The 8,763-nt window shown below is 42.1% G+C and overlaps 1 protein-coding gene across 1 annotated transcript; it reads right to left on the reverse strand.

The window, feature by feature from the left end:
- Positions 1-759: 759 nt before the first annotated feature.
- LOC149205687 (uncharacterized) lies at positions 760-1,221 on the reverse strand. The gene has a single exon (XM_089397477.1). It carries the CDS (start codon positions 1,219-1,221, stop codon positions 760-762), a length of 462 nt encoding a protein of 153 aa, XP_089253603.1.
- Between the last annotated feature and the right edge of the window lie 7,542 nt (positions 1,222-8,763).

Genomic DNA, 8,763 nt, shown 5'->3' on the forward strand with positions numbered 1-8,763 from the left:
CAGGAAGAGGTTCGAGGATCCACAGAGAGAAGAAAAACAGGGAGGAGCCGGGGCAGGAGAACAACTTCTGTTGCAGGGAGAGAAGGGGGGAGGAGACAATAAAAGGGAGAGGCAGAGTTCTGAGAAGCGGGGTCCGACGAGGATGGGAGAATCTGCTTCAAATAGACAAAGAGACTGTTAGAGATAAAGAAAAAATATGCTCGAAAAACACGATCATTACCGCGCCAGGCAGAGATTGATAAACCTCTTCGGCTGCGGAGCACTGAGCACGATCTAGGCTGGCTGGTATTCGAGCTGATGACCACCTGAGATGATCTGGAGGGAGCGCGACTGGAGCACGAACCTTTTCTCTTATGGCAGAGGGAGACTGGAGCTCTGGGCTGGATGAACTGAGAAGTTTCCTGCTAGATATATACTAACTCAAGGGGCTGGACCTCAGAATTCGGATCGGGCAGCTCAGAGATTTTCCTGTCCCAGGTGTCATTTCGTGAGATTCTTGTGCAGCCAGTTTGGATTATGAGAGGACTGTTGCCTAACTTCTTGTTATTTTTGTCACGAGACCTCTCCCGTTCCATAATCCAATACTGCTTTCCTTTAGCCCTGTAGATTTCATTGACGGCACCTTTGATATGATGGGAAACACTGTCAGAAGGGGAGGAGTCATTAGTCTGGTTGCCAGCTTTGTGAGGGAAGGCGGAAGTATTGTTGAGATGAATGATGTAGTCTTGATTCACGAGCTTGGCTGAGGAGAGAGTCGACTTATGGGATTGGTTTGTCATAGATTTGATCATTCTCACAAACCTGTCCTGTGGGTCTATTGACAGCCCTGTTGGCTAGAGAATCCACCTTAGAGTTGTTATTTCTCATAACGTGCTTATAGAGGATGTCCCCCATCTGATTTGAGTTAGCCTTGATTCTGTGCTTGATGCTGTTGAGAGCCTGTTTCTTGAATTCCCCCCCTAAAGCTATAGCAACAATCACAATTGCCGAGTCGTCGATTATGATTGGGTTTTTGGCTTGCAGTTTTCTCATAATGCTGATACCTAGAAAAAGGTTGTAGGCCTCCGCCATATTGTTCTTCATGTTTCCCAATCCCCATTCATAGGTGATGATAACTTGGCCATTCTTATCTTTGATTATTCCCCTGCCCCTGCTTGCCCTGGGTTGTTTTTGGATGCACCATCGAACTGGAAAGTAATTTTCTTTTGCTCTTGTAGCCATTGTTCTATGTCTTCTTGTGAACCCTTGAGTTTCCAATTATTCCCCCTCTTGCCTGCGGTTGATGGAGGTTGCATATTCTTGACATAGTTTAAGTGGAATTTATTAAACCACTCTTCCTCTTCCTTCTGCCAACTGGAGCGATCAGGTTGAGAAACAGAGTTGGCACTTATCATTTCGGCAACTAGGCCCATAGTTTTGGCCAGGGTGTGAGCTGGGTTTGGTTTTTGATTGTTAAAGATGCAGTTGTTCCTGGTGAGCCATATTTGCCAACTGAGAGCTGAAGGGATACATTTCCACAAGCGAGTAATGGTAGTCTTGCCTTTTCTTGTGTGGGGGTAGTTTTTCTCCCAGTTTCTGTTGAGGGTTGAGAGTTGGTCGAAGGTTTCTCTAGTTCTCAGCAGACTGATAATTTGCTTCCAGCAGTTTTGAGCAAAATGACAGTCTATGAAGAGGTGTTGACTGCTCTCCTCCTCTGCACATCATAGGCAGCAAATTGAGGGACCATGGATTCCTCTTTTTTTGAGATTCTCGGCAGTGAGAATCTTTCCTTTAAGGAGGGTCCAGGCGAAGAATTTGATCTTTGGAAGGCATTCGGTGTTCCACACAGCTGACCGAAGATTCCAGTTACCAAGAGTGGGGCTGGACTGAAGGAGTTTATACCCATCTTTTACAGTGAAATGGCCTCCGTTGGGGTCCCAGATGAAGCTGTCACGAGCATCTTTGTTTAAAGGAGCTGATCCCGTCAGAGAAATCTTGAGGTCTGCCCATTGTTTCCTGAGATTATTTGAGAGAGGGAGATCCCTCCAAGCTAACCAACTGTTGTGCTCCCAAACTGAAATGTCAAATAAAGAATGCAAATTTTTGGCCTCCATCCATAATTTCAAAGTACTGAACTTCTGGAGGAGATTTCTTGGTTCCGATCCCACAATTCTGTCAGTCTAGATATTTATTTCTTTGCCATTTCCAGGCGACTTAGAGATGTGATTTTTAATTTGGGGGAGGACTTTTTGTATAAGTTTCCAAACTGGAGTGCAAGGCCTTTCCACTATTACCTCAGTGAGGACATTGGAGTGCAACCCATTGAGGTATTTTCTTTTAAGAGCCTCAACCCACCAGGAACCTTTTCCCATTAGCATTCTCCATACCAATTTGAAGCCCATCGCTTTGTTGGTAAGGCTTGGGATTTTGATTGCTATGCCCCTTTTTCAAAAGGGAGGGTAACTTGATCCCATCTGACTAGACTGAATTTTTTTGAGTCTTGCTTCCCTCCTTTCCAGAGGAAACTTCTCATGATTAACTCCATGTGCTTGTGAGTGCTGACAGGGGCCAGAGTGACAACATATTGGTATATGGGGAGAGCTGAGAGGAGAGCCTTTATGAGGGTGGTCCTGCCCGCCAGATTTAGCCAAGACAACCCCCAACTTTGGAGAAGCCCTCTCATTTTTTCGATCTGCTTATTCCAAATCTCAGACTTGACAATTTCTTTTGCCAAGGGTAGACCAAGATATGTGAAGTGGCTCCAGTTTCTTTGAACTGGGATGTCCATGATCAGAGGGATTCTTTGCATGATTTGGAGAGGGACATTCCAAGTGTAGATTTTGCACTTATTGTTGTTTAGAAATCCCCCTGAGATTGCCAGGAAGGTGTCCAAAGCTCTCTTGAATCTTCTTGCCATTAAGCTTGAGGCTCCCCCAATTAAAAGGGTGTCATCGACAAAGAGCGAGAGATTAATTTCTTTTATCCCTCTCGCTATGCTGATCCCTGTGATCTCCTTTTGCTTTCGAAGATTTTCCAGGTGTATGCTCAAGGTTTCTGCCATGATGATGTATAGGAAGGGAGAGAGGGGGCAGCCTTGTCTCAATCCTCTGGAGCTTCTGAAGTAGCGGCTAGGCCTACCATTGATTAGGGGGGCTGTCCAAGGGTTTGAGATGCATTCCATAATGATGCTTATAAATTTGTTGGATATTCCAAACTTCCTGAGAACCTCAGCTAGGAATTGATGATTGACCCTGTCGAAGGCATTTGCCATGTCAAGTTTTATAATCATACCTCTTTCCTTTCTATTGATGCTGCTATGGATTGCTTCTTGAATCAGGATGACATTGTCCGTTATTTGTCTTTTAGGAACGAATCCTCCTTGGTTCTCTGATATAAGGGAAGGCAGAAGCTTTTTCAGTCTATTTGCCAGGATTTTGGTTACTATTTTGTAGGAGACATTGCAAAGAGAGATAGGTCTGAAGCGATCAAAGGAGAGGGGGTTGGGATCCTTGGGAATAAGTGCCAGATGGGAGGTTTTAGTGTTTTCGCCCATCTTATTTTTTTGAAGATATTTTTAACCATCCTTACATAATCTTTTTTTATGATATCCCAGTGGTTCCTGAAGAAGGCAGCAGTGAAGCCGTCAGGACCAGGGGCCTTGTCTAGCTGCATACTGAACACTGCCATCCTCATTTCCTCCTTCAAAACATCCTGATCCAACTCACTGTTTTGATGCGCGTTGATTTTGCACTTGACTGGTTGTAGGAAATCCGCGTTGTCCATATACTGGGGAACTGCTGATAAGAGGGATTTGAAGTGGCTGTGAACCGCTTCTTTGATTTCCTCTTGTTCACATAGTTCTTTTCCCTAAACAGTAATTTTATCAATTTGGTTTCCTGCTCTTCTGATCTTAAGGTTATTATGAAAGAAAGAGGTGTTTTTGTCTCTAGCTCTGAGCCAAAGGCACCTCGATTTCTGTCTCTGCTCTTCTTCCTCTTCTCTGTTCTGCCTATAGAGTTCCCTAAACATTTCATTTTCCTGAGATTGTTCTTCCTTTGAGATTTGATGATCCTCTTTCTCCTGATTCCATTGCTCCAATTGTCTATGTAGCTCTATTTTTTTTTTTTTTTTTCCAATAGTGCATTCTCTTTGGCCCACTGTTTGATTGCTGCTATTAAGGATTTTAATTTTGATTCCCATATATAGTGGGGTGAACCAATGACTTCCATCTCCCAGTGTTCTTTGATGAGTTTTCGGAAGCCCTCCTTGGTATCCCATATTTTATTGTATTTGAATGGAATAGGGCCAAGATTTCTTTCATTGTCAAGAATCAAGACCACAGGCTTGTGATCTGAAGCTGTGGCATGAACTATCTTACTTTTAACTGAGGAGAAACCTGTAACTATTCTTTCATGAATTAATATCCTGTCAAGTCTCTCTTTGATGTTGTGGATTCCTGCTCTCTTATTGCTCCATGTAAATTTACCATTGTTAGGGGGGATATCAATGAGTTTGTGTGTTTCTATTATTGTTTCCAGAGTATCTCTTGAAGGATCAGCGAGGAATTTCCCTCCTATTTTTTCCTCAATGTTCCTGATTAGGTTCAGGTCACCACCCATGATTGTGTTCCTATTTTGACAGACCTGCAGCTCTGAATTGATGGAGTCCCAACAATATGCTTTATCCCTGTAGTGATTTGGGGCATAGATGTTAAGAACAGTATATTCTTCTTTTGTAATTTTATTTTTGAGGTCAGTTCTGACCCACCAGTTAGATGAGTTTTGGCTGATGAGGTCCCATTTTCTCTTATTCCATAATGTACCTATTCCTCCTGAGGCGCCCACAGAATCTGTTGCTGTACCTGCAAAGCTTTTGTGTCTTTTTGTGAATGTTTGAAAGTCTTGGTTAGACATTTTGGTCTCCTGGATTAGGAAAAGATCTGGCTGCTCATGTATGATTAAATCCCGGGCTGCATTTGATTTTAGAGAGGAGCCCAGCCCCCTACAATTCCAAGAGACCAATATCATTACTTACTAATTTTTTGGTGAGCCCCGCTCTTCTCCTTTGTCTTTTCCCCGCTTCCTTTTTGCTTGTCCAAGAATGAGTCCATCGGTTGCTGAGTGCCCGTGGCCATTTCTTTTGCTGCTGTTTCATCTCTTATTTCTTTATTTGACTTCCTGCCTGCTTTTCTCAGTGGTTCAGAGGTGAAGCTTGCTTCTTTGAGTTTGTTTCTTGTTAGAATACGATCTATGGTAGGAGGAGGGGAGGGGAGGGGCAGCGAGGGGGAAGGGATGACTGCTAGAGCAGTGGCTGAGGGAGAGGAAGGGGGGGAGGAGGGATCTTCATCCACCAAGGATTCAAAGGGATTGGAGGAGGAGAGGAAAGGCTGGGTCGAGATGGGGGGGGGAGCAGCTTGGGATTCCGGGAGGGGCTTAGTATTAGGGCCTTGCTGGGTGGGGTTTGATTTCTTTTTCTTTACTTGCTCCCATGTGCCTTCAGAGGTTTCAGCATTTTCATTCAGTTCATTTACTTTTATCTTACTACACCTATTAGCGAAATGACCATATTCGTGGCATACCTTGCATTTGAATGGTATTTGTTCGTAGTCCAGCTGCTGAATATGGGTCCATTGGTCCACTTTGATCTTGATGGCTTCCGGTAGGCCTTTCCCTAAGTCGACTTCAACGCAGATCCTTGCACAAGCATGCATGTTTTCCTTTGGTTCACATCTGTCAATGTATTTTCCCACAGCATTCCCAATAGCTTTAACAGATTCGTCCCCCCAGCAATGCAGAGGGAGGTGAGGCAGGCATACCCATACCGGAACAACATTTGGGATATCCATTTCCGGGTCGAAATCAGGGGACCATCTATTCAGGTAGAGGCCTCTCGAATCCATGAAGTAGGGACCATTTCTGAAGATGAGATTCCGGTCTTCTTTTGTTTCAAAGAGGAAAGTATAGAAGCCCCTTCCGCAGAATCTAATGGCGATTTTCCCTTGAATGATCGCGTTCCAGTTACGTTCTACCCATTTTTGGACTGCTCTGGGAGATGGCCAGAGGCCAGTAAACTGACCTACAAGACCCCTCTCAGCCAAAGAGATCGCTGCCTTCCTCGGGAGACTGGGAGGGAGAGAAACTTCAGGGATGTCGACCAGCTTCTTGACAAACTTTGATGTAGAGGGACGGATTCTTGAGGTAGTATTTTCTGGAATGAGAGAAGCAAACTTTTTTTCTTGATCTTCATTGTCTTGCTACGAGGAGGAGTTAGCCCCAGCCATGATAGGAGCGGAGGGAGGACAGATTCGCCGTTGACCGGATGGAGAGGGGCGGAAACTGGAAAGAAAGCAGGGGGAAAGGCCCCACAGCTGGGGCTGAGCAGGAGGCCCGAAAGGCGAAGAGAAGCTCTGAGAAAGGAGCCCAGGCGGCCAGCGGGAGCAGGAGAGGGCCCAGCAGCCGGGCTGCCAGGCAGAAGGCCTGCGGGAGGCCTGTCAAGATCGCAGAAGGCAAGCGCGGGAGCTCCAGTTCGAAAATCGCCCGTCATTTTTTCTGAGCATCATGCAGAATTTTATTGCATTGAAAAAAAATGTATTATAGAATTTATTATTAAAAGTATTAGAATAGATATAGAAACAATCAAATTAAAAAAGTGATAAAAATAATATTAAAAAAATTGTAATATTCTTTCACATCTAAATGAATTAATTATGTTCTAATTTTACTAAAAAATTAAAAATAATATATTTTTTATTATAAAAAATCCTACTATAATTAACCTTAAAAAAATATAAAATTTTAACACAAACCTTTTTAACACTATCTTACTATCCTATTAGAGTAGGATTTATATATTATACAGTGATATTTAGAATTATATGTAATGCAACTTTTAGAGATTGATAACTCACCTCACTAGCTTTGCTTCCCAACTATTTGTGTTTTTCTATTACCACACTTATATTGTCTTAAAATCTTAGGTATTATTAATTCAGTTAAAAGAACATTCATCAAAAAACAATGGTCATAATTTCCCATCTCATAGAGTGTTAGAGATCATGTACCAATCTCACTGAGATTATGGTGAATGCTGTGAGAACTTTGCATACAATAAATGCGCACAAATATATAGGTTCATGTAGTAAACATGCATGGATATACACATTCATACAATAAACAATTTCACACATAAGCGATCTGGTACAAACATGTTGTCTCTTCCATGTTATCTTAATTATAAAAATCACACATAATGACATATCACAATGAAGCCCATCATTTTGAGAGGACCCCCTCAATGTATGATAAAAACCCATTTTTTTTTTGATAAGGAGCCAACTGAAGATGAAATTGAAAAGTGACTCTTACCGAGAGGAAGAACCAAAGCATAGATGAGAGGCATAAAATGTTTCAGAGGGATCTTCCTCAACTACCTTCTAAACTCCTCTCTACATCACGAATAAACCATAAGAACCATTTTTCTTAAGGCTTACTAGGCAGCATGTGACCAACCCATGGCTAGTATGTTGGTCAACATTTGCTCGGGTTTACTGGCTTGTTTTTTCTCTCTCTCTGATTTTTTGGTTGCCCTTTTTGGGTTTTCTTTTGGCAGGCTTGCATACTTGCGTTTTGTGAAGAATTTCAACCTAGTTGCTATGTCGTAAGGCAAATACTCAAATGCGTGCAAAATACACAAAATGAAAACTTTGTTCCTCTTTCTGATGAATAAATTCACAGGTCTCTTTTCTCAGGAAAATATCTATATATATATATATATATATATATATATATATAGATATATATTTATAGGATTATTCTGATATCAGATTCGCTATTTATTATTTATAGAGACATAAATAAATACATATTTTATTATTATCTTAATTTTATGTTTATTAAGTAATTATATACAAATAAATTAATAGGTAAAGACTTAAGCTGATAGGGCTATGGATTGAAAGTGGATGGGTATTATGTTTAGGCACTCCTTGTGAAAAGTTCATGAGTTCAAATCCCTCGTGGGTGTTTACCCCACAAAAATAAATAATAACAATAACAAGCAAAGACTTACTTATCATACCTCAGAATTAAAACAATGTGAATAAAATAACGTTGAATTTTTTTATAAAATTATAACTTGCATTAGTTAATGTTAAATTAACAACGGTTAATCAGCACATCAAATCCCATAGCCTTGCTTTGTAAGGAACTAATAAATTGAGATGTCTACAAATTTACAATTTTACTCTTACATAAATAAAAGTGGGAAGTAACTCTTGGTATTATATTTTTTTAAAGCTAAGATTGTTGTGCTTTTTTTTTTGCGAGCCGCACTGAGGCTGCCTGCTACTGCTTCTGTGCTTGTGACAGGTCCACGTCCAATCTAGGGCTCACACCCATGGAGGTGCTGGGCACTCCCCAGGCGCCTCCCCCTCCTCCTCCACCGCCCTCGTCTGCTGAGGCCTTTAATCGACTCTTGGCAGGGCTTCCAAAGAAGAAGAACTCAGAAGCTGCGAAATTCGTCAAAAAATTGGATGATATACCTGAGATCTCCCTTCCCCCAGAAACCCCGATCCAGGTTGCATTATCTTTGGCCGAGCGAGCTCTCATCGGCCAGTTCACTGGGCTATGGCCATCCCCCAAAACCACTGAGAGCTGGGTCAACAGAAACTGGGCGCTGTTGATCAAAGAAAGTGTTACCTCTTATTTTCTGGGGAGAGGATTCTTCCTCTTCGAATTCTCTTCAAAGGATGACAAAGATCTGATCTTCCAAAACGGCCCCTACTTC

This window comes from Pinus tabuliformis, chromosome 1_2, assembly GCF_031772625.1.
Source record: "Pinus tabuliformis cultivar Carrire ecotype Pingquan chromosome 1_2, CPIR1, whole genome shotgun sequence".
Taxonomy (NCBI): Eukaryota; Viridiplantae; Streptophyta; class Pinopsida; order Pinales; family Pinaceae; genus Pinus; species Pinus tabuliformis.